Source organism: Phoenix dactylifera, chromosome 5 (assembly GCF_009389715.1).
Source record: "Phoenix dactylifera cultivar Barhee BC4 chromosome 5, palm_55x_up_171113_PBpolish2nd_filt_p, whole genome shotgun sequence".
NCBI classification, from domain to species: Eukaryota; Viridiplantae; Streptophyta; class Magnoliopsida; order Arecales; family Arecaceae; genus Phoenix; species Phoenix dactylifera.
This window is the reverse complement of record NC_052396.1, coordinates 8,179,646-8,205,451: the sequence shown is the minus strand read 5'-3', so window position 1 is coordinate 8,205,451 and position 25,806 is coordinate 8,179,646. Positions and strand designations below refer to the sequence as shown.

At 39.5% G+C, this 25,806-nt stretch overlaps 1 protein-coding gene across 22 annotated transcripts in view; it reads left to right on the top strand.

Annotated features, from left to right (window-relative positions):
- The first annotated feature begins 307 nt into the window (after window positions 1–307).
- LOC103698463 (50S ribosomal protein L33-like) overlaps window positions 308–25,806 on the top strand; it is a 59,701-nt gene continuing 34,202 nt past the window's right edge. For 4 of the 22 annotated variants that reach the window (XM_039126709.1, XM_039126708.1, XM_039126711.1 and 1 more), the window contains exons 1-5: window positions 310–1,018; window positions 22,600–24,331; window positions 24,652–24,799; window positions 24,984–25,064; window positions 25,161–25,221. In XM_039126709.1, coding sequence (XP_038982637.1) covers window positions 437–1,018; window positions 22,600–24,228 — 2,211 coding nt within the window. In that variant the 5' untranslated portion in view covers window positions 310–436 and the 3' untranslated portion in view covers window positions 24,229–24,331; window positions 24,652–24,799; window positions 24,984–25,064; window positions 25,161–25,221. Of the gene's footprint in view, window positions 1,019–12,996; window positions 13,174–14,681; window positions 14,733–16,420; window positions 16,688–21,447; window positions 21,772–21,988; window positions 24,336–24,651; window positions 24,800–24,983; window positions 25,065–25,160; window positions 25,222–25,806 lie in introns of those variants that run through there. The other 18 variants (XM_039126713.1, XM_039126712.1, XM_039126714.1 and 15 more) reach the window with 16 other exon arrangements.

The following is a 25,806-nucleotide window of genomic DNA, read 5'->3' as shown; positions in this document are numbered from 1 at the left end:
AAAAAAAACCCTCTCCTCGCCTCCGCTTCCGATCCACAGAAAGAAATCACCACCAAGTCCTCATCTCCCTCTCCTCCTCTTTTGAGCACAAACAGTTTTAAGTTCAAGAAATTGCAGAGTTGTGTGCTTAAACCAACCTTGAAAAGTACGCAGCATTCTTTACTTCCAATGGTCTTGAGAGGGATTTCGAGGTGATTCCTTTCATCCCATACCTTAAATTTCTCTACCAAATGATAACGATTTGAGCTTTTAGTGATGGGTGCTTTTATTCTTCGGGCTACTAAATTCTCTGATGGAAAAACTGGTTTTTTTTGACGTGAAAAGTGGTGGGAGTCCAATAAAAAATGCTTATTTATTCTTATTTTATCTGAGTTTCTTGAGAAAAATTGGTTCTTTCTCCTTCACGGACATTCTTCATTTCATCTAATGGGCATCGATGCGATTTGGGGGCAGTTCAAGTCACAGGGTTTCGAGACCCTCTTTTATGAGTAGGTTTGTACTGGGATTGTTGCGCCGAGCTCTTCTTGGAAGATCGCGATCTTACTCTACCTCGTCTTCTTCTCTGCTTTTCTTGGACGACCAGCTGTTTGATTCGAAGCCCGTTGTTGAAATTGATACTGCTGCTAGCACTAATGTAAAGGGTCTCAATTCTTATCGTGATAAACACCCCACTCTTTTCCCCTTTATTGCCATAGTTGTGCTTACTTTGAATTGGAGCATTGTGACGGAAGTCAAATTTTTTGGGGCAGTGAACAAGTACGGCTACTCTCATTTTTTGGAATCATTTGCAATATTGATTGGAATATTTGCTGCCGCCAGGATGCATCGGGAGGTCAGGTATTTGCTTAAAAGTGTTTTGGATTACAATATGAATGGTGACTTCAGCTTATTTGGATTGCTCTCTTCGTTGGCGGGCCTCTCTAATGGTGCTCTGAGCTTGTTGCAAGCCTACGGGGCTGTCATTCAGGTTCTTGCGGAGTCGTCAATGCTAGAAGATGCACTGGAAGCCTATATGGAGGCAAAAACAATTGGACTCAAAGTTGGTGTTCCCTTCGTCGAGCTTCCTCTTCTCCCTAAAAAAGTGCTTCCCCAATGACTTCGCCGAAATATTGGCACGAGCTGACAAATATGCTAATGTCGAGAAAGCCATGGCCTTCTGTTATTAGTCTGCAGATTAAAGTCCCCCAAAGGGGCCAAATGGGATCACGAGGGGCGAAGGGAGCGCCGAAGTATCTCGCCTCAACGCGAGAAGGGCCCATGGCAGCCGAGGAGCCCTCCTCAACAATTTGAGAGGTATACTCCTCTCACCGCCCCAAGAGCCTAAATTCTTATGGAGAACAAGGGCCAAGGCTACATGTGCCCTCCGTATCCGATGAAGGGTCCAGTGACCAAAAGGGGCTAAAAGAAGTACTATCGCTTCTATCGAGATCACAACCATGACACCGAGAAGTATCTCCAGCTCAGAGATGAGATTGAAGCTCATGCACGACATGTTCATGCTCGGCATGACCAAGAAGCATCTGCTTCCTCCTCTGGTTTGCCACCTCCAGAGCTAATCGACAATTATCCGACAGCAAGCATCATCAACACCATCGTAGGCGGACTTGCTGAGACCCCCAAGTGCCTCGGATAACCGAACTCCTCAAGAAAGATGACCACATTGCCGCCATAAATTATGCACGTGGATAGGTCATCGAGCCTGGGGCAGCAAAGCCGGTCCTATGCTCACCGACCCTAGTGGAGTACGCCTCCCAGTTCAAATCCTCTACCTTGAGTAGCGAAGCTAAGTGCAAGGCGCTCATCACCAGACTCAAGCCTTTGAAGAATCTTGGAATCTGGCAACTGAGGATCTTCAATATATAGGTTGGGAGACCTCGATAATGCCCTGATCCCGTGGGCTTAGGAATACGACAATATTTTCAATAAAAATCCTCTCGTTGTATTTATATTTTAGATCGGACAACTTGTGCCAATTATATTCGACTTGGGACAACCCGAGAACGCCCAAGCCCCAATAAAGGAGACACCTTGGGGACTCCCTGAAAGTTTGTCCTAGGGTTCTAGCAGTGATTAGCATGCTGAATTTTAGAATTTTTTAAAATATAGCTGAACCTGCTCAGATTGCCTACATATCTCTTCGAAAGGGGGATCAAGCCAAACGTAGTTCTTTAAGAGTTTTAAAATCGTAGCGGAAAATTCGAATTTTTATTCATGCATGCTAATAAGATCAAATCTAGAAATCAGCACCGTAAGAACTCATAGGATCATGCTAGAATCGTTTAAACAATTATGCTAAAAAACTATTGCATGATTAATATCAGATCTGAAATGAAAAACTCTAATCCAATTAATCTTCGAATATCCATCGAATGGACTCTGGAGATAACTCCTTGAGGAGCCCCAATGGAGGATGAAATCTCGAGAAACTGGACCTAGACTGTAACACTAGTATAAAGGTTTTAACTCAAGACAAAAATTATACCTTTATGATGATCAAAGCTTGTGGATTTGATGCTCGACCTCGCAACTATATATGTGTATGGTCTCTATAGGTGATCCACGCAAAGCTCCGGATGGATCGCAATCCTGCAAGAGTGCTAGCAAGCGCAAAACTTGTTGGCTGAATTTTTCTTCCTCGTTCTTGAAGTCACCAACACTTGGTGATCAAGGAAGGAAGAAGAGGGAGGATCTGAAGGAGAGGAAGAAGACTTCACCACGATGGATTAGCAAGGATACACCACATAAAACTTCTTCTCTAAAGGAACTTAAGGCATGTGAACCATGAAAACAATTCTGCACTATCTCATGCTCCATTTTGAAAATGAAGACTCTCTTAAGTAGAGATTTAGCATGGTTGCCCCTTGCTGATTTTCCTCCAAATCTCACGCCCCAATCAAGGAGAGGATCTGATCATTTAGTTAGGAATTTTGAATTCAAAAAAATAACCAAAAAAAATTGAATTCAGAATTCAAACATCAATGTTGTGGGCGAGTGGGACTTTCTTCATATGTCATGACACCATGAAGTGTGATGGCTTGATCTCATCAAAGCCATTCATCACTTCATGTCATGGCATCATAAGAGGCCCCATTCTCCATCAGATCCAATACAAAAATTTGAATTCAAAATTCAAACAAAAAAAGAAGTGGGCATGAGGGATAAAAAAGGACATGTGTCATGACGCCTTCATGGAAAGTGTCATGCAATAAAGGGAAAGAATGAGTTGACCCATTAAAACAAATCATAAGATCAAATCTGATGATTCCCCTTTTTAGATGGTTGCCACTTGTCCCATGGTGCTATTAATCAAGTATTAATAATCCTAATCAAATTAGGATGGCGCCAAGCAATGGATGAAGGACAAGTGTCCCATGCTCCATCACATGTTCACGTAGACTTTAAGATCCGCATGATTCGGATCAAACCCAATCCAATTGGATCAAGTCCTATCAATTAGGGAAGCCTAATCTCCTTAGATTGAACCTAATTCGATTAGGTCAAACCCTGACTAAAGAACAATCCTCTTAGGTCGAACCTAATCCAATTAGGTCAAACCCCAATGAAGTCCAAATTGTATCCAATTCAATTTTGTCTCATTCTTAGTCCAATAACTCAATCAAATTGAGTTCATTAGTAATCTAGTTGCTAATAAATCCTCCAATAATTTATTAATTATTTTTCAGCAATATTTATTTAAGGTAATTTGTCAATCAAATTGACCAAATTATCCATGAATGATTCTTAATCATCCATCAGCCAAAATGATCAACCGGAAAACTTATATGCGTGTGACCCTATAAGTTCAAACCTAAATCGATAGTATAGGAACGACTTCTTATGCTAATCGATGTGACCATCTAGCAATGGTACCTGACGTTCAGATAGGCCGAATATGTGCGAAGCAAATATTCTGGAATCCTGGACTATAGTTACCGTATAATTTATCCCTTTGACCCTAATGCCAGGATGACTTTCGAGTTCTGTCAACTCTGTAATTAGTACATCCATTCTGTGATCAATTTTAGAAATTCCGTGACTCCTCACAAGGATAACCCAGGCTTAGGTTTTGCTAAATTGAACACAAGGCATTATCTCTTGTTTCCAGGAGGGGTCAATTCCATCTTGACTCACGCACCGACTTTGCAAGTACTTGACTGCACCCAGTGAACTTCCATCCTAGAATTAGAAATTCTGCTAGTCCGATACCAAAGTACAGTGAGTTGTTTGCTAATCATCTGGTGATCTCAGATCTGAGCGACACTTATACCCATATCCACTCGGAACTTCTCTTGACGGTAGAGTGTTCCGAAATTGGTTACGTTCAGTGAAATGTACTCCTACACTTCACCTGTGTGACATATTAGTGTCTCCACACTCCTTGGTTAAGAGGACAACCAACGTATATGTTACACAATGACCTAAACTCAATAATGTCGTCGTCCTATTAACAGTATATCATTTGGTCGTGAACTGGTTTAAGGACTCACAGATAAATCCTTCTTTATCATAAAAGAATCCTAAGGACTTCATCATACTACAAGAGTTCATTTGAAGATGTACAAAAAAAATGATGAATAATGCCAAAAAAATACTTTATTAATTTGTCAATTCATTTACAAAATCATTTATCAACATGTTGACGATTGACTCTTAGGGTACAATTCCCAACACTCCCTAAACCAAGCTCTCTAGGGATACCTCCGAGATCCCAATCCAGAGATGAACGGAGGCACCAACCTCTCGAAGATCGAGCCCACTTGGATTTTTTCTAGTACCAATCCTAGAGATGCCTAGGAAAACATACTCGTGAGATGAGAAGACCCAGCTCACTCAAATTTTCTCTGGTAGCTAACTCTAGAGATGCTTTAGAGAGCATACTCATGAGATGAGGATTTCTTGGTCGCGGACAGGTGGGCCTCCTTTGCCTCCGCCTGGGTCCACGCGGATGAGGCGCGAGCTTCCGCCGACCTGGACTCATCCTCAGTCGACTTGGCCTTTGCCTCGACCGCCATGATCTTTGCCTCGAGCAGCTCAGCCCACGCCATGGCTGCTTTCCATTTCCCCTTGAGCGTCGAAATATGCTTCATGAGCCTCTTGACCAGCTGCTCTGTCTTGCTGACTACAGGCATGCTGAAAAGGAGAATAAGAGTCAATAAGCAAAGTGAAGGACCACACGAAGAGCTCACCCTTGATCAAGGTAACTGCTCAACTTCCATCGTCGGAACCAGAATATTGTTTAGCCTCGGAAGTGAGAGGCAAGTGATGGGGAAAATACTAGACACCCCAACCTTGGACCCGACCGACCTTTCTGTCCTTGGATGTAAACTGAGGTGAACAACTTTGACTCTGATCGAGGAGTCGCCAGTTGCAGAGAACAATCGGTATGCATCGACAAGGGCCGACACCCACAACAACCGACAACCCTGGCAGTCCGTGATCATGGCAGCCCTATGTCCCGCATCAGATCCGCACCGCACTCTGCCACGCAAACTGACCCTGATGTCATGGCCGTACCATCAGCCATTGTCTCGTGTTATTGTACGTCACGTCGACTCATGTAACGAAAAGGTTGGCTCCCCTATATAAGAGGAACAACCTGGGGGATATGAGATGTGCAATACACTACCCTTCTCACAAAACTCTTATTCTGCTGAAATCTCTTCCATATTGTTGCCTCGTTATTTTGACTTAGGCATCAGAGGGTCTTCCACCAAAAAACATCTGATAAGTGGACTTCTTACAGACCACCCAACAAAGAAATCTAGAGCCCAACACCTCAACCAACCTGATCAGCCCGTCTCTAGCCAACTTTCGGTTCGTTCAAGCTGCGCTTCTACTTCGGTCCAGATATGACGGCAACACTTTCTAACTAGTGTTGGGCATCGGGCCGTGCCGGGCCGGCCCGGCCCAGGCCCACCGGGCCCGAGGTCTAAACGGGCCGTGCCTGGCCCGGCCCGTTCAGCACAGAACGGAAGCCCGACCCGGCCCCAGGCCCGTCTATTGGCGGGCCGGGCCGGGCACGGCACGAGACAGGCCGTGCCTGGCACGGCACGAGACGGGCCGTGCCTGGCACGGCCCGTCTGGTTACGGGGGGAGAAAAATAGCCGTTTCCAACGGCTATTTTAGGAAAATTCCAAATTTGCCCCTCCCAACAGTCCTAAAACGGCTAAATTGAGGGGTATTTTGGGGAAAAAAATTTTTGGGCTTCTATAAATAGCCCTTTCCTCCCTCATTCTCACCACACCAAACCAACTATTCTCTCCTTCTCTACTACTATTATTTCTCTCTTCTAAAGTGCTCTTCTAGCAATTTAATTTTTAGTTTGCATTTAGCAAGTGTTCAAGTGCTACACAAGAGGAGGTTCCTGTTGAGAAGAGAAGGTCACTCCTGTTGAGAGCACAAGAGGAAGCTCAGAATCTCGGCTCTGCCTCTGCCCTCCGACCCTCTACTCAATTCCTCCTTGTGGTTAGTTTTTATTTTTTGAATTCATCAATTTAGATATGTCATCTTTTGAGGAAAGTCATTTTGGCATTCCTCCTGTTTCTGAGGGAGAAGAAACTAATTTCCAACCCCATGTTCCTAGTTCCTCTAGAACTAGTGAACCGAGTGAAGATCAAACCTCTTCTCGTAAGAGGACTAGTGCTGTATGGAATGAATTTGATAGAGTTATGGTTGATGGAGTCTGGAAAGCTAAATGTAAAAAATGTGCCAAACTTTATAGTTGTAGTAGTAGTGGGGGAACAGGGCATTTAAAAAGACATCAAGAGAGTCATAGGATGCATGATTCTCATGCTCAAACTCAAAGTACCCTTAATATACAAGGGGGATTACTTGTAGGTAATTTTGCATATAATCATGAAAATCAAAGAAAAGCACTTGTAAAATGGATAGTTAAGGATGAATTACCTTTTAGTTTATGTGAATCTTTTAATTTTGAAAAATATATTCAATTAAACCTACAATCTGCTTACAAAAGAACTAGTAGGCGTACATTTAGAAGAGTAGCTATGACTAACTTTTTAGCAATGAGACAAAGTTTAATTGAAACACTTTCTACTTTAAATGTAAAAATTTCATTAACTTCTGATATTTGGTCAGCATCTGTAGGTAGTAATTGTTTTATTGACATTACTGCTCATTATATTGATAATGATTGGCAATTAAATAAACGTATTCTTGCTTTTCGTGCTTTTGATTTTCCACATTCTGGGCAACAAATTTCAAATGTCATTTATCAAACTGCATGTTCATATAATATTAATGATAAAATTATGTCTATTACGTTTGATAATGCATCTAATAATAATTCTGCTGTTGCATTATTAAAAGACTCATTGCATTCCATGTTAGATGGAAATTTATTGCATATTAGATGTGCATGTCATATCTTAAATCTTTCTGTTCAAGCTGGCATGGGCATGATTCAAGATGTGATTGGTAAAATTAGAAATGCAGTTTCTTTTATTCATGCTTCAAGATCAAGACTTCAAGAATTTAAGGAACTATGTATAAATCATGGTAAACATTTTAAAAAATTTAAACTTGATGTAATTACTCGTTGGAACTCAACATATAGCATGATACATGACGCATATCCATATAAAAACTTATTAAGTGCATATATTAATGATCGTGGATTAGGCTTTACATTGTCTGAAACTGATTGGAATAAAGAAAAAATTTTGGAAGATTTTTTGCTTAGTTTTTATAATACTACCAATGTTCTTTCTGGTATTTATTATCCAACTTCATGTTCATTTTTACAACAAGCATATATAATTAGTCAAAAATTTGCAGAACATAGATATGATGATGTTTTAATGCCTATTATTGACCTAATGAAATCTAAATGGAATGAGTATTGGGACAAGATATGTCCTATGCATAACTTAGCTGCTGTATTTGATCCTAGAGTTAAATTGAATGGCGTGCTAATTTTACTTGATGCATACTGTGAAAATATGATTAAAGATCCTGAACCTGCTAAAAATGAGGTAAAACAACTTCTTTATGATATTTATGCTTTATATGATGAAAAAATTCGTGGATCTAGATTTTCCGTGCAAACCTCTATTTCTTCTTCTAGTAGTTCTCGTTCGTCATCTATTTTTTCATTCATTGCACAGAGAAAACACACACATGCTTCAAGTTTATCTTCATCTTCTTCATCTTTAAGTAGTGAACTAGAATTTTATTTATGAAATGATCTTCAGTCTGCATATGATGAAAATCAAATAGAGAATCTAGATGTATTATCTTGGTGGAAGAGTGTTAAAAATCAATATCCTGTTATGTCTGCAATTGCACGCGATATTTTAGCTGTGCCGATGTCCACGGTAGCATCGGAATCCGCTTTTAGTGCAGGTCGGCGTGTTCTTGACGAAAAGAGAAGTAGGATGACGGGCGAAACGGTGGAGATGCTTCTCTGCTTCAAAGATTGGTTGGATGCTGAGGCAAGACTTCAAGATAAAGGTGGACATAATACAACATCCTCTGATGATGATGATACAAACACTACTGAAGACTGAAGAGTGAATACTGATTTGCTGAATCACTGATGATTAGTAAGATTTCTTAATTTTTTATAATTGTACATTTTTATTGTATTCTGGAGGTCAGACCAAGGTCCAAACCTCGGCCCTTTCTTATTATATTCTGGAGGTCAGACGAAGGTCCAAACCTCCCTTCATGTACCATTTTGATTTAAATTAATAAACTGGTAGGGGTCTATGCCAAACCCCCCACCATTAAGGTGGCTTTATATTAATAAATCCTTAGTTTTCAATATTTATTAATTTATTAAAAAAATTTATGAAGCATTAATTTTTATCGGGCCGGGCCAGGCCCGCGGGCCAGCCCGGCCCAGGCCCTTATGGGCCGTGCCGGGCTGGCTCGCGGGCCAAGGGCGGGCCGTGCCGGCCCAGGCCCGAAGCGGGCCGTGCCGGGCTCGGCCCGCGGGCCAGAAACCCGTGCCAGGCACGGCCCGGTACTGTAGCTAGCGGGCCGTGCCAGGCACGGCCCGCTTCGTGCCGGGCCGTGGGCGGCCCGGCCCAGTGCCCAACTCTAGTGCGTTCCCAGACCCCTCGACCTCGGAAAGCGTCGCAGGTCGAGAGTGCGTTCCCAGACCCCTCGACCTGCGTACGATCCTTCGACAAAGTTCGGGATGCCCCGAGTGTCGACAGTGCGTGCCCAGACCCCTCGACACTTCGGGAAGAGGAAAAGGAGGATAAAAATTTTAAATTGCTACCCTTACCCTGAGGGCACGCCGAGCTCAGGTTAACATTGACCAGAGCGTCCTCACTTATGAGGTCGTTCAGAAGGAAATCATCCTCGAGGCCGCGAACAGCGTCAAGGATCCGCTGCTCGCTTTTGGAAAGCCTGGGAAGTTTATTGGCGGTCTTAAGCCGGCTCTGCCCCCACCTGGGGTCGAACCCCCACGTCCGCTCAGAAGCTAAAAAAAAAACTTTTTCTTCCATTAATGAATGGACGTCGGAGTGCCCTGGAAGAGTGGTCGGCCTCCCCGAAGGACGATATAGAGCCACTCTCCATCCCCCGGGTTGGACTTCAGCATGAAGAGCCACCGGAAAACATTCACGGAGGACGGCATCCCGTGTGCTATGCACAAGGATAGAAACCCGATGATCGTCCTCCATGCGTTCGGAACAAGCTGCGTCGGGACGAGTTGGTACTCTCCAAGCAACTCGTTCATGAACCCATGGAAGGGAAATCGCAGGCCGGCCCAGAGTGCCTCCAAATACACTCTAATCCGGCCTAGGGGGGTTCGTCACCCGATCCCCCAACCCGGCGAGTTCCAAACGGAACCCTCGCCGAGGGAAGAACCACTCCTCGGTCATCTCCATCTCCTCCTCACTCATCGAAGACCCTATTTCGTCTGGACCAAGACCCATCGGAAAGGAGGAAAAGAGAGAAAAAAGAAGGAAAAACTCTGAGCGGGCAGGGAAGAACACCTTCGGGAGTTCGCCGGAGACAATGGGGAAAGAAGATCAGCTCCTTCGGATGGAGAAGAAGATAGAAAAGGGCTATAGGAAAGAAGTCAGAGATGGCCAAACAGGGATTTATATAAATCCCACTGACGGCTCTGATTTGCAGGGCGGAGCACTGCCCCCTGCTCAGATCACGACACGCGTTGACCTCAAGAATTAAAGCGCGACATTCAATTCGGACCGACGCTTCGAATACGAAAATACCTCGTTGGATCGTGCGGCTCCATCATGAGCCCACGACGCGAGGACGCTTCGAAAAATGAAAAGATACTCTCCTGATGAAACGTTTCGGAAAAAGAAGACGCCGCCCATTAAAAGCGCCTTGAAGCGCACGATAATTCAAAATTTTCCTAATTAACATTAACACGACCGAAGTTACTTTCCGCGCTCGAGCCTGCGAGCAGCTCGAGCTCGGAAGTCGGAGGGTAGTGTTGGGGGAAAAATATAAGTCGTCACGACTGCGTGAACGTCCGACCAGACCCTCCGACCTGGAGGCGCCGAGCAGACCCTCTGACCTGGAGGCGCCGAGCAAACCCTTCGACCTGGAAGCACCCGAGCAACCTTACCGACCCAAAGACGCCCGACTCACGCGCTGTGGTCATATCCCCCCGCAACGCGACCGAAAAACTACGCCTTGCTTTCATCAACAATCAAAGCGTATGGCTCCTGCAGACGTCCAGTTTACTCAACAATCAAAGTGTATGGCTCTTGCAGACACTCAGTTTACGCAACAATTAAGGTGTATGACTTCTACCGTCTACGGACATCAAGCTCCTTACGGCAAACCTGCTCGGCTATGAATGATGGCATGACTCCATGATGATTTGGAAGCTTCAGCCTGATTTCCTACAGTAACAGTATTAATTCACACGATCGAGTATTAATTTATACAGCATGCCCAATCGTACGACAACTCATTCGCCCCGTCATATCATAGGTAACCCAGCCCCCCTCTATAAAAGGGGAATTCCTCCATTTTAGGGGGGGCTGAAAGATTGAAACTCCGGGTATTCACTACTCCCATTCATACACTTGCCCTCTCTGACTTAAGCATCGGAGGGCCGGCGCCGGGAACCCCGGCCACCGGCTCCTTGCAGGTTTTTCGGAGGACGTCGCGCGCCAGCCGGACCGCCGTTCGTCGATTCTCGCCGGAGCTCCTCCCTCCTCAGCCGACGGTCGTCCCCGGGTCCAAATTCCAGCAACAATTGGATTTATTTTTAGAGTGATAGGCACCATTTTACATGCAACAAAATGCACCCGAAAAGGATTTTTTTTCTCTATTTTTTTTTTTGGCTCTCAATTGTGCAATGATGCTTGATTTACACTTTGGAGATATATGTGGTGTAAATCAATTTAATAGAGCACTTCATCAACATCAAAAAGTTCAACTAATCCTTTGTAATGATCAAAATAACCTAATAATAAAAATGTGGGAGGGGAAAGGAAGATGGTTATACAGATTAAGAGAAAGTTGTTCAAAAATCTACATTGCAGTCTTTGATTCAAAAATTCATAATCCCCAATCCCCTCTTCTAGTTGGATTTGGATCTGTTAAGACTCTTATTGTACCTAACTAGCAAGGTAACCTGCACTCTGCGGCGGATTTTGATTACAATGTAATAAAAAGAAAAGAAAAGTTAAATGTTTTGCTAATATTTTTAACCATAATAAAGAAGTTAATTTGTGTTCAATCAAGGAACTTACATTGATTTTATTCTTAATCTGCCGTGTCGTCTCTGTTCGAATTGCAAAAGGAGAAGAGGTGATTATATGAGATTTTTTCTATAACACGTAGGATTTGGTGATGGAACATGAACAGAGAAAGAAGAAAACCAAAAAAAAAGAGTGCGGTAATGAAAGCAAACGTTAGTGGCCAAAGTATATTACTAACTTGTGCTCGGTGATGTTTTTATAGTCATGCTTTCTCCAAAAAGTTCAGATTAAACTTGTTTTTCAGAAGCTGAAATAGCAGTTTTTTTTTGGACGAGCATTTAATAAACATTTAGTAAAAATTACAAAGGGATAAGTGCTTGTTAAGGAAGTAAGATTCAAGTTATTCAAAAAAATCTAAATTGCAAATTTTATAGGGAAAGGAAGGAGAAAGAAATGTTTGAATAATACAAAAAAAATCATGAAAAATATTAAGAATAAGCATGCACTGAAGTTCAATAATTCCTTATTAGACATGAACAAATATTTTTTAATCTTTATTTTGATATATATTTAGTAAAAGGATACCTCCAAGGAAGAACTAGGCTACTGGATGTGCAGCTGTGATCCGGAGATCTTACCTCTATATAAAAAACAAAGCTCGGTTCTTTTTTTTTTAAAGATAATTCATAAGAAATGGATGATAAATATCTCTCAATAATATTAGTAAATTTTGCACAAATTTGTGACATAACTTTGCTCGTTGCCAAAGTTAATAAAAACCAAGGCTTTTTCTTTGTTTAATTTGATTTTAATTTGGAAACATCATTACAGTTTGGTCATAGTTGCCCTAATTTTTTTTTTTTTGCACATGGACGCTCGTAGAAATAAACCGATGTAGGATTTGTTTGGATAATCCTATGCAAACCAACAAGATTTATAAGAACACATGCTAGAGAAGGCCCATTTCACAATATTTATAGATTTTTTTTTAAAGTAGGCCGACCTCAATTGTTTAGAAGATATATGTTAAATGGCCAAATTCAATTTCTGCAAGATTTTCAGTTTAATCGTACAATTTTTTTTTTTAAATAGATCCAGAGGTCTATGCCTTCACGACCCTACCATCACTGTTTAGGTTAATTCGGTCATTCAGTCGGGCCGAGTGGCCTTCAGACTGCATCCGAACCCGCTTTTGGGACGGAGCGGGATAAGTTTTGTCACGGTCTCACAGATCATGGGATTTCCTGCCCGTCACAATTCATAAGGGTTTGCGCGGGTGGGTTTGTTCACGGGTCGGGTCAAATTGGGTCGGATAATTTGTTCTCAATCTCCTGTCCGACCCGTTATTTATACTACCATGGGCTCATCCTTTCCCAATTGATCTCTCTCCTTTCCCCTCCTTCCGTTATAAGGAGCCCTAACGCGGTGGAAAGAAGGGCGAGAAGGAAGCGGTCGATCGGCAGTCCTGGACTTCGCCGGAGGTGGAGGACTCGACGCCCTACCGGTCAGTGATCAGGTAAGCGCTAGCGGTTTCCTACCCTCTTCCTTTTTTTCTTCCCCATATCGTTTCCCCTCTTTTTTATTTTTTTGCTCTTTTATTTTGGATTCGATAGATAAGTTTTCTTCAGTTATTTTTGACAAGATCATTTACTTCTTGCACTTGAAGGGGTTTCGTTAATTCAGCTAATCTAGTAGAATCATTGCAGCGAATAAAGCTCTTCGGGGAAAAAAATAATTCAGTCTAAGGTTTGATGAAGAAACATAAAGAACAATTTACCGAAGAAAATGATCAATGGTGATTAGAAAACAAACTGAAGATGCCTGTTTTCTAATCCCATCGAAGATGTTGAAGGTTTAATAAGTTTCTAAAAGAGAACCTTTTTGAATAAGTTGTACCCTTCCAAAGAATTTTTTTTTGACGTGCTTTCTCCAAGCATGCAATTCTACTTGGAAAACAGATTCAGAAATTATACTCTATGGCTTTCTGAAGGTATGACTGTATGGAACTTAAAAATGAACTTGCAAGATCAAATCTGCTCCTCATTCTACCATGACTCCTTAAAACAAAGTCGAAGTTGACGCCAGTGTTAACCAATGTAGGGACTCATGTTTCAGCTTGCATAATATGTTTATGAATGAAGGAATATAAAAGGATCCACTAGTGCATTAATGAGTTTGAAAGAAGTGTTAGATTTTTGCACAAAAGCACGAAGCAAACTGGTGGCAAGTTTTGCTGCTGGTTCTCTAATCTTGCAATCTCATCTTTTCTTGATTGTCCCCATCAGTATGTGTCATATTGGCCAAGTTCTTGCGGCATGCTCTAGGCATTTTGCAGTCAGTTATGTTCGACTGGTTGAACTTTCTGGGGCAGCTTGGGAAGGTCTAAAGACTGCTAAATAGGCTTTTCGAGTATCCAATAGTTAGAGTGAAGGTGGTTCTTGTTGCTGTTGTGTCTTGGATCCATGGGCCTCATGATAATCATGGATCGGACAGGCCTATGATATTCAATATAAACACTATTGTCAACTCATGTGATTCATTCACAGCTTCCCATGCATGCAGAAAGGGGAAATCGATCAGCAGAAAGGGTAAATCAATCAGCAGAACGGCTGTCTGTTTGTGGAATATCATTAAGAGCTAATGAGAATGGGATTTGAATCTTCCTCTGTTATTGAGAATTTTGGCAAATATTTGGCTGTGATGTGTGTTTGTCTTCTTGTTATACTTGGAGGGTCTTAGCCTCTCCTTGCTAGCAAAAGAATAGTAGATAATTGCAAGTGGTGTATGAGCCGTCCAATTGAAATTATTTGGTTTCACCCCTTTGCTGGATTATCCATGCTAACTTCATTGTGGCATGACCACGGTTTTCCTCTTTAGCTATTGTTTGTGAGCTTTGGCAATTTGTCACTCTTCTTTTCTATTTATCTTTCCAAATGTAGTCTAATTTAATTTCTTTGATGTTCATTATTATTATTGCGTTTTATGATCCATAACTGGGCATGATTCATGACTTCCTCTTTGCAGCAGTTTAAAGATTTCTCAGCATGTCTTGGTGCACTATTGAATCTGATCCTGGTAGGTTGTACATATCAACTTTATTTTTGATATTGATGTTTTATTTTGAGTCTTCTTATTATTTTGTAAATTTGAATTCAAGCAGCAATTCTTTCTAAGATTTGGAGCTATTATTTTCCTTCTGGCAATATTTCTTTTCTCAAATATTTTTCCAAGAGTAATTGCAACTTAGAAATATTACATATGAAAACCTAAGTAAAACCCTGTTTGTCATGGCAAATTTGTTCCATTTGATGAAAACAAGAAACTGCACAGTTTTTTTTTATCAGCTAATAGTGTTAAAATTCTGAGGTTGACAGGTGGAATCTTGATTTTGTCATGAGGTTAATATACATCTCTATCGTTGCCAGGGTCAAAGCCAATTTCTAGTGTGGAGATCCTATAGTATGATTGTTTTTTTGTTATCCTATAGAACTATAGAGATGAAAATTATATAACAGAATTAGAATCAAATAGATGAAGTGTTGAGGTGCCTTGAGGGTGTCATGTGATTGGGGTATGTCATGACGCTTTAAGGGGACACTTTATGAAATGGCAAAATAGCAATTGATGTATGCCATGAAGCTTCAAGGGAACACTTTATCTGATGGCAAAATAGCCCATAATATTACATTGTTCATATATTTGTGCCATAAAATAGATCCAAACTTAAGATGATCGGGGCAGAGAAAAGAATGTGGTGATGGATTGTTGCAAAATTAGGACAGATGGAGTAAAGAATGAGTTCTTTAAAGGAAGTGCAGGGACTTCACCAATTAGATAACCAAGTTATCATTTAACTAAGACGGAACAAGCTTGTGACTTATAGATCTAAGGATGGTTTGGTAAGGAAAGTGAAGTTTGCCTCGTTGTTAGGATATAAAGTATTTAAAATTATATGGATGGGAGTTGAGAAAAATGGATTGGAAAAGCTTGCTTAGAATCGATGTAACCATGAATTATCGGGGAAGGATTCATATTCTGAAAGATGTCTCCGAATAGTTCAGATTAAGCTTGAAGTCCAATGTTTTCATTATTCTATTGTATGGTTACTTATTGTGTGATATTAGTCGGTTATATCTATTTTCAAGATTCTCATCCAGTAACCTTGGTTTTTATCTTAACGGTGAGCTGGGAGGAGGGTTTGGAAGCCCCATTGTGCGTTGCAATGCATTTGGTCAATGCATGTCGATCAATCCAACACAATATTGTATAACACATTTAGAGGTTTGGGATCTTAATAATTTCTTTTAACCCCCAAATGACCTGAAATAAATGTACAATCATAAGATCAGTCATTCCTCATTGAATCTATGACTATAGGATTGAATTAGGCAATAATATAAAAGATATTAAAGTGAAATAGGTTTCTTTTAATTAATACGTAAAATGTAATTTGGGGGAATCTTTAAACCATATCATAGTGTCTCATGTTTATGGATACGATAATAAATGCTTTTGACTAAGGGTGACATTTGATTAAAAGTAATCTCAAAAACATGCTTACATAAAACATTTGACCCATTATTTATATGACAAATATGCATATTTCTTACTTGAGCATGCATATGAAACCATAAGTAGGGTAGTTAACTTAATATTAACACTTTTTTTTTTTTTTGCAAAAACATCATATTTTTAAAAAGAAAAAGAAAACATAATTTAATAAAAGGATAAAAACATAATGTGGTACCCGTCGCTATTTACAGATCGGTTTTCGGTTCAGCGCCTACGGGGGATCGATCATGGGTTTCCGAACCTTGCTCACGAGTCAAAGACAGATCGGCTCGAGCCCCAACCCGAGTGATTCAAGCCCGACTCTCTCCGGCCAAGGCTAACCAAATAGAAATCGAGGGAAGCCCAACCCTACATATAAATCTCGCCGAAGGGCTCCGCGTCTCGCGGTCGGCTCCACTCCAGAAGAAGCTGTCGCTGGTCGCAACTCGTTGAACCCTTAAAACCCGAGCCGACGTCAGGTACGCCTCCTCGGTCTCCATCTCTTCCATTCTTCGAATCATGATTAGTTCTCTTCTTCGTTCTCGTTCCGGTTGGAATCTTGACCTCGTGGTTCAGTAATTTAGGTTTCCATTTTCTCCCTTTGTCTCTAAGCATTTATAGTAGTTATTGGTACACTTTACTGTTGATTTATAAAGGTTCTGATTGAAATCCGAGGTTTTTAGTTGGGATTGCATGATAAAGCTCTTGTCTTTGGTCTGCGAAGAGCTGATCCTCTGATTTCTTCCCTGTTTGTCCAAGTGAGCAACTTTAATGAGTGTTCCATAGGGCAGCGCTTAGCTTCTTCTGTGGTTTAAGAAATACTAAAGGCTGCTCTTTTTTGTGTTACGTTCTGCAATTAGTAGGGTTTAAGCTTTTGCGCGGAATCATTGTTTGGATGGGAGTTCTGTTGAATTATATAATCGTTGCTTTCTGTACATCTTAACTTTTCTTTTTGATTGAAATATCTTTTGTTGCTTCATGATTGCTTGTACGTGCAAGCCAAGTTTGTATACGCTATCAGAAGAACCAGCGTGCCTATGTATATGCATTTTCCTGAATTTTTTTAAAGAGAACTATGTCATTTCAGTTTGGGGGGGCTTAAATTCCTTTTTAAATAGGAGTTAGATCTTCCACTTGGCACCCGTAAAATGAGTTAGTGTCGCATATGGCGTGATTGTTGTTTTCTTTCTGGTTTATTCATTTGGAATTAGCATATGATAGTATCTCAATATTTTACTTGCTGATAGAACATAATGGTGTATATTTACTGTCTGATTTTTCAAATAGTAAATTTTAAGGCTCGGAAATGGAGGAATTGGAATTTTACAAAATGGAATCTGCAGTCTTTCTTTTTGTGATCCGGCCCCTAATTGGACCTGCATATCCTGCCGTTAGAAAAAAATATTTTTCTTGATAATATCTTTGTTTCAAGATGCTTTTATATGACAAGTTGGAGTTGCATTAGCAAAATTTTGTGAGTAACCAAAATAGCAAAGCTGATGAGAATGAATTAAATTCCTGGAGGAGACAAGGAAAAACATTCTCAAAGAAAATCCAAAAGGTAAAAGAAAAATCTGGATTTAGAAAATATTACAATATGAGATTAAAAAAAAAACCATTTCCGATGTTTTGCGGATAGAATTTTTCAAGTTAGATCTAGATTTCCTTAAAATTTTCATATGTTATAGAAAACAATAAGATGTTGCAGAAGAAATATCTGAACATTATTCCACGATTTTTTTAAAAAAATATATTCTGATTGATTTGTGGAGCAATACATATCTCTATCCTAGGATTCCTATATAATGATGGAATATGGCATGCATCTTTATGGTGTTCTTGGAGTTCTTATTCCTTTTTTTAAGTCTGTAAATAGCAAAAGGTTTGTGGGAATTACAAATGAGTTCTTTCATTTCATTAATATAAACTCATTGTGGTCGCATTGTAAATACTTATGATAATGCTTGGGATGCATTAAAGTGGTTTTTGTAATATTAAAGTGGTGCTCTATACTTGTTTTTTCAAGTTTAGATCAAATAATGCTTACTAATTATTACATTTTAAGTCGAGTTCATGTGTTAACTGTTGTCAATGTATCTTTTGGTCATACAATATGGATACTTTACTGAGATTAATGCAAGTTATAATCATTAATTGAAATATGTGAAGGTATATTTTTTTTGTAAATACTGTTTAGGCACTTGCCTAATCGCTTGGGCTGCTCCTGGGATATAGAAGGCTCCATCACCTTGGGCTGCCTAGGCTATTTGACCACTGAGTGGTGGTGGCCTTAATTAATTCTCAAAGCCCTAGTACAAGATGTCATCCCTTCTATCAAGCAAAACATGGAGCTATAAGTTGAGCTGCATTTATTTGGACTGTACGTGCACCATACATGCAGTCAGTTAACCACACAAACAATATCACCATTATCTCAGATGATTAATACCCATATATATTTAGTAGCCATCTAACCATTGCTTGATGCATACAAGTACACATTTATATATTAAAATCATTATTCTGTTGTTAATAATCTCAGTCTATTTATGTATCATAAATATATCTAAGGCCAAAAATGGTTTTGTAGTCTAAGAACAGTTAAGTCATGTAGAACAAAGGAGAAATATGAAAGAAGAGGAATAAAGTTTATAACAATTTTCTTTTTAATGTTGGCTCTCCATTCTTCTGAGTTATGGAGAATTGATAACTAAATATTTATTAAATCTCTTTTACCATTTAATGGTTAAAATGCATGCTCGAGAGATTCCCATATTTACATTCTTCTTCTCTTAATTCTTGTCTCTTTCTGCCGTCTTAGTATCAGAACAAGTCTGCTTTATCAAATTGAGGTCCTTGAAGTCTCAAGTATTTTCAAAAAAAAAATAATAAGTGGGGGTTGAAGTATTAAGACCATTGAAGAGGTTGGGAATCTTGCAGAGAAGATTAAATCGGTTATGGATTCATTTCTTACCCAAGATTTGGGCAACTAAGATCTCTTTAACCATATCTTCTGTACATGCTTTTATTTATGTTGGGAGTTCTGAGGATTCTTATGCAGAGGATGTCATGAAAAGTTAATTTACAACCTATGTGCATTGACATAGAAGACATGCATTAAAGATGCTGGATATCTCTCAAAATTTGAGAGAAGCATCTCATGATTAATGCTTATAATCTTAATATTGTGATGGAGAACAAAAACCTATTATCTTCACTGCTAGAACTTGAAACCTCTTATCTTTCGGCCTGATCGTTAATCCAAATGTTTCTTTTGTCTCACTTGTGATTCCGGCACCTCTTACCTAGCGAAAAATTTCAGGGAAGGAGCATTTGAGAGTGAATAAGCACGAACAAAAATAATTGTCTTTTGGTAGGTTTAATTGTTTTTATGTGTATCCTGCCCACATGCTAAATAACATTAGTCTTTATTGTAGAGTATCATTGTTATACTCTGTGATTTGCGGACAGATCCAATCTTGGGATCTGAAAAGTTGGCCTGATGCTTAATATATACCCCTTCTTTTGATCCAGCAACCTTGTGGCACAATACTAGGAATCCACCCCTGATTTATTTTATCATACTAAATTCAGCTGTGTAATCTAATTTGACAACAAACCTAATTTAAATCTGTATTTACTATCTCGTAGTAATTCAAGGGGAAAGTCATGCATCTACTTAAAGACCATTATGCTTGAGAACTGTACAAAAACAAACAAATCCTGACTCTCCAGGAAGGTAGTCTGATTCTAAATTTTTTCACAAACTTGTTAACTAACAACACTATAAATTATCCCATTCTTACCTTTTTTTGCTACATCACTTAGACCCCGTTAACTCTATCAAACTGGAAGAGTCTTAACACATTGAAAAGGTTTTGCTTCAAAAAAAATTCCTTATATATTCTCTGCCTAAAAGAATATTAGTTTTATTGTACAACATAAATGAGTGCTCAGGTCTTATTTATCACTCTTGGAAGGCTAAATTTTGGTTGAATTCAAGAGCACAGTTTTAATCAATTAGTAAATGCTGAACCCAACGAGGTTTTGCAAAACCAATTTAAGCAAACTCTGTCATAGTCTGGTGCCTGTTCCCAACTGGATTCAGATATCATGGAAAAACCATAAAATGAAACTTCAAAAAAAAAAGGAGAAAAATTAATTTTCAATTGTTGCCTGGGCAAGACATTTCCAGTTATATTGGATCCAGTGCGTTGCTTGTTCTATTTGCATCAAATTCAATCCATGCAGAACTATGTTCTTAAATTCGTCCACCTGTTCATGATGTAATCTTCCTGTCTTAATTCCCACTTCACATTCAAAATAGTTGTTTCTAGTCTGTATTTGTTGATGTCCCCTCTAATTGCTAGTTCACAGGTTATTTAGGTCACCACCTAAGTGATAATATATTCTTCTGACATATAAAATTTTCAACGACATATTTTGGTTGGATTTTTTCATCTGTTAGCTCTTACTTGACAACTTTAGACATTGTAAATCTAAAAAAGTGCATGCATATCTATGCATATTGCTTTGCTCTGAGTGTACGAAACCGCTGAAATATCTAATTTTCCATGTACTAGTATTTACATATCACACCAATTCCTGCTACTATAGTGGCAACACAAGAATATGGAATCAATTTAGTGAGAAGGACCATTTATTTGGTGTTGATTGCCTGGCTACTAATTTCATTGACAAAAGGTGATAGTTGGATAGCTTGAATATTGCACGGATGCCTCCAGAGAACTTATAAGCATAGTCATAAATTCTTAAATTATTTTTATGAGACTAATTTTCTAAAAAAAAATCAGTCTTCAATTGCTGAATCATTTATAGAATGTCAAATAATTTTACCTTTCCCATTCTTGGTAGTTTGATCTCATGAATTTTCATGCAAATGTTTCAGCCATTGTATCTTCCATTTTAATTCTGCAAGTTAGTTGGAAAAAAAGATGACCTTTACCTAGTTATGTTCCCGAAAATCTGGGGTCTTGGGAGGGGCGAACTAGGGATAGACCTAATTTTTGGCAACTTTTTACACAAAATGGCTATCTCCGGACCCGAATCCATGCCATTGCACTTATCAGCCTGAGCCTTTACTATTGCACCAAGTAATGACCCTTCTATCAGTTACTTTTACACTTATGGAAAATTTTCATATTTGTCCTGGGTTTTGATTATTTTTGTAATGTTGGTTACTTTTAAACTTACTGAAATGTTTGTTTGCTTTCTTTAGGGTTAATATCCTCAAATGCTTGACCCGTTCAGATCGTGCCAGCTCATCACTCCTTTATCTCTAGCGGCCGGTTCGGCCGACATTGGCCCATTCCTAACCTAGGCTCATCTTCATTTTGCCGCCACCCTTCTCCCCCAAAAACCCTCTCCTCGCCTCCGCTTCCGATCCACAAAAAGAAATCACCGCCAAGTGCTCATCTCCCTCTCCTCCTCTTTTGAGCACAAATAGTTCTAAGTTCAAGAAATTGCGGAGTTGTGTGCTTGAATGAACCTTGAAAAGTCTGCAGCATTCTTTACTTTCGATGGTCTTGAGAGGGATTTCGAGGTGATTCCTTTCATCCCATAGCTTAAATTCCTCTCCCAAACGATAACGATTTGAGCTTTTAGTGATGGGCGCTTTTATTCTTCGGGATACTAAACTCCCTGATGGAAAAACTGGTTTTTTTTTTATGTGAAAAGTGGTGGGAGTCCAATAAAAAATGCTTATTTATTCTTATTTTATCTGGGTTTCTTGAGAAAAATTGGTACTTTCTCCTTCACAGACATTCTTCATTTCATCTAATGGGCATCGGTGCGATTTGGGGGCAGTTCAAGTCACAGGGTTTCGAGACCCTCTTCTATGAGCAGGTTTGTACTGGGATTGTTGCGCCGAGCTCTTCTTGGAAGAACGCGGTCTTACTCTTCCTCGTCTTCGTCTCTGCTTTTCTTGGACGACCAGCTGTTTGATTCGAAGCCTGCTATTGAAATTGATACTGTTGCTAGGACTAATGTAAAGGGTCTCAATTCTTATCGTGATAAACACCCAACTCTTTTCCCCTTTATTGCCGTAGTTGTGCATACTTTGAATTGGAGCATTGTGACGGAAGTCAAATTCTTTGGGGCAGTGAACAAGTATGGCTACTCTCATTCTTTGGAATCATTTGCAATATTGATTGGAATATTTGCTTCCGCCAGGATGCATCGGGAGGTCAGGTGTTTGCTTAAAAGTGTTTTGGATTACAATATGAATGGTGACTCCAGCTTGTTTGGATTGCTCTCTTCGTTGGTGGGCCTCTCAAATGGTGCTTTGAGCTTGTTGCAAGCCTACGGGGCTGTCATCCAGGTTCTTGCGGAGTCGTCAATGCTAGAAGATGCACTGGAAGTCTACATGGAGGCAAAAAGAATTGGACTCAAAGTTGGTGTTCCCTTGTTTAATCTTTTGCTCAAGTGCTTTGTTGAAAGGAGTGAGGTGGACTGTGCTAAACGGCTGTTCGACGATATGAGGATCTCTGGCCCATCACCCAATGTCTACACCTATACTATTATGATGGATTTGTACACTAAGCGAGAAATGTTAGACATGGACGAAGCTGATGGAATTCTTAAGGAAATGGAACACAATGGTGTAAGCCCAAATGCAGTGACCTATGGCACTTACATCCGGGGACTTTGTGGAGCTGGGAATCCGGAGTCTGCATGGGAGTTTCTTCGGGACCTGCAAGATAGAGGCCTGCCACACAACAACTACTGTTACAATGCTGTCATTCTTGGTTTCTGCTGGGCAGGTGAGCTGCATAAAGCTTTGAAGGTTCTTGATGAAATGAAGTTATGCGGCTTGACACCAGACATGCATAGCTACAGTATTCTGATTGATGGGCATTGCAAGATAGGGGAAGTTTTGAAAGGCTATGATCTGCTTGTTGAGATGGTGAACAATGGAATAATGCCAACAATAGTAAGCTATAGCTCGCTTTTTCATGGCTTGTGTGTCAAAGGAGAGATGGGAAGTGCATTAAATTTGTTTCGTGAGCTCAGAGATCAAGGTTGCGACCTTGATTTGGTTGCTTATAGCATTCTCATTGATGGGTACTGTCGGCATGGAGATTTGGATGGTGCTTATGAGCTCTGGCAAGAGATGGTTCAAAACAATTTTATTCCAGACGTTTTTAGTTATACAAGTATAATTTATGGATATTGCAAAAAACGATGCTTAAAAGAAGCCCTAGATCATTTTGAACTTATGCTTCATAGTGGTGTCATGCCTAGTGTTGTTACTTGCACTGTGATTGTTGATGGGTTTTGCAAGGAAAGACTCATAGTAGAAGCTTTTAAATTCTTAAATGAAATGCATGATTGGGGTATTGTTCCCAATATCTTTATGTTTAAGGTCATCATCAATGCATTATGCAAGGAGGGAAGGTTAGATAGGGCATGGGAAGTTTTTGGAGCAATGACAAAGAGGGGGTTAGTTCCTGATGTAGTTGTTTATACTATCCTTATTGATGGTATGGTCAAAATGTTGAATCTGGAGGAAGCTTACAGGTTGTTTAGGAGAATGTCATATGAGGGTGTCATGCCCAACAGTTTCACATATACAAGCCTTATCAATGGGTTTTGCAAGAGTGGCAGGTTGCCTGAAGCTTTGAGTTTCTTTGAGGAAATGATCGGGAAGGGGTTCACACCTGACAGGGTTGTTTATACATCAATGATTGATGGGTATTGTAGGTGCAGAGATATGGAAAAGGCTGTGGAATTGTTCAACAAAATGGTCCAAAATGGTTTATTGCCCGATGTTTTTACCTACACCTGTCTGATTGATGGATATTGTAAATTGTGTCAGATGGGCATTGCTGTCTCACTGATGGATGAGATGATGAAAATGGGTCTTACTCCTAATGAAATAACTTATACTGCTCTAATCACTGGATATCGCAAAATGGGTGACTGGGACAAAGCTTATGAGATATATAAGATAATGATGAAGCAGGGCATTTCATCTGATGCTTTAAATTATCATCATTAGGCATTAAATGTGATGGAGGTTGAGCAATGAGAAGAATTATGACTCTAAGCAAGTGGTATTTATAATCACATTTATCATGCCTCTCAAACTGAGTCATCCTTCAGTAAGTAAGATGACTTTGTCATATTGTCATATGGTTGATGTTACTTCTGGATATTGCATATAACCATGTTAAAATTATGTGTTAATTTGTCGATTGAAAATTATGTTAAAGAAAAAGGAATGCATTTTTTATACTTGATTTTTGTGCTAATTTGTCATCTTTTTTCCATCTTTATCATATACAAGAAGTTGTGTAATTGAAAAATGGTCTTATCTCCTTTTTCTAATTATTAAATCACTAGAAGTTTAATTTTGTTACTATAGAATAAGAGGTTTGGGAAACTGCTGGTTGAGTTAAATAACATATATATCCAAAAATAGCAGGGCCTGCTGGTCATCATTGATCTCACTGCGGCACCTGCCGGTCGTGATGTAGAAGCATAAGCCTTTGTAAGTCAAGGTTATGCCATCAAGGACAGGATGGTTGGACTGATCTCTAACCCAGATGGTCTTCAAAGTGCATTCTGAGGTACATATCATACGTCATCCATGCATCTGAGGACAGTTTTTTTCATCCTTCTATATTATAATAGTAATTATTTCTTGCCTTCTCCTTTTCCATACATTTGTTAAAATTGATATATTTATGATTTTTTTTGAAATTATCTTGCCGCTACGACAATCATTTAACTTAGCCACGGATATTTTACCAGATGGATAGGTGTTAATATTGCAGTAACTGAGTCTGTCCTGGAGGAAGTCACATGGTTTTAGGTTCGTGGCACACGAGTCAGGTAATTTCTGGCAATTTGTTGGTATCTGTTCGTTAGTTTGTTTTAAAATAATCTATGTTCAGTTAACTTTTTTCTTTCATGGTTATGTGATTGCAGATGGTACAGAACCTCGTATCTTGATAAAGAGAGTAATCTGGTGCATAAGAATTTTGTTGAAGTAAGTTTTCAAAGTTCTGCATGCTTTTCTCTAACTAGCTTGTAACCTGTGCAATGCCCAAATAAAGTTTTTTTTTTCTTTTTTCAACTATTCTTGAAATGCAATATATAAATATAATAAATTATGTCTTTGTGCTAGTTGCTCTTCTATCATTTCTTTGGTATGTTGTCTTATCACCTGCATTCTTTGATGCATTATCAGGTTCTGTTCTGTGAATAAATCTAAAAGTTAAAAGTTTCAATATGTTTGGAATGATCTTGGCACCAAGGTACCATATATGGCTTCTCAAACAAAGCCCATTTATTTGTTTGGACTAAATCAGCTGGCAGAAAAGTTTGGAAGATAACTGAGTACAAGATAACTGGAACCCTAATGCTTTTATTGATAGATATAAGGATATCTATGAGGTATCATACAGTGTGTCCTATACTAGGATTGCAGTTTTTCACAGTCAAGGACATCCACTGGTATAATTTCTTTAATAAGTTTATGATGCCTAAAATGATTTAACATATAAAATCAGAAACTATTCTGTTATTCAAACACTTTAATATGGGTGTCACTATTTGATCAACATCTGATTTG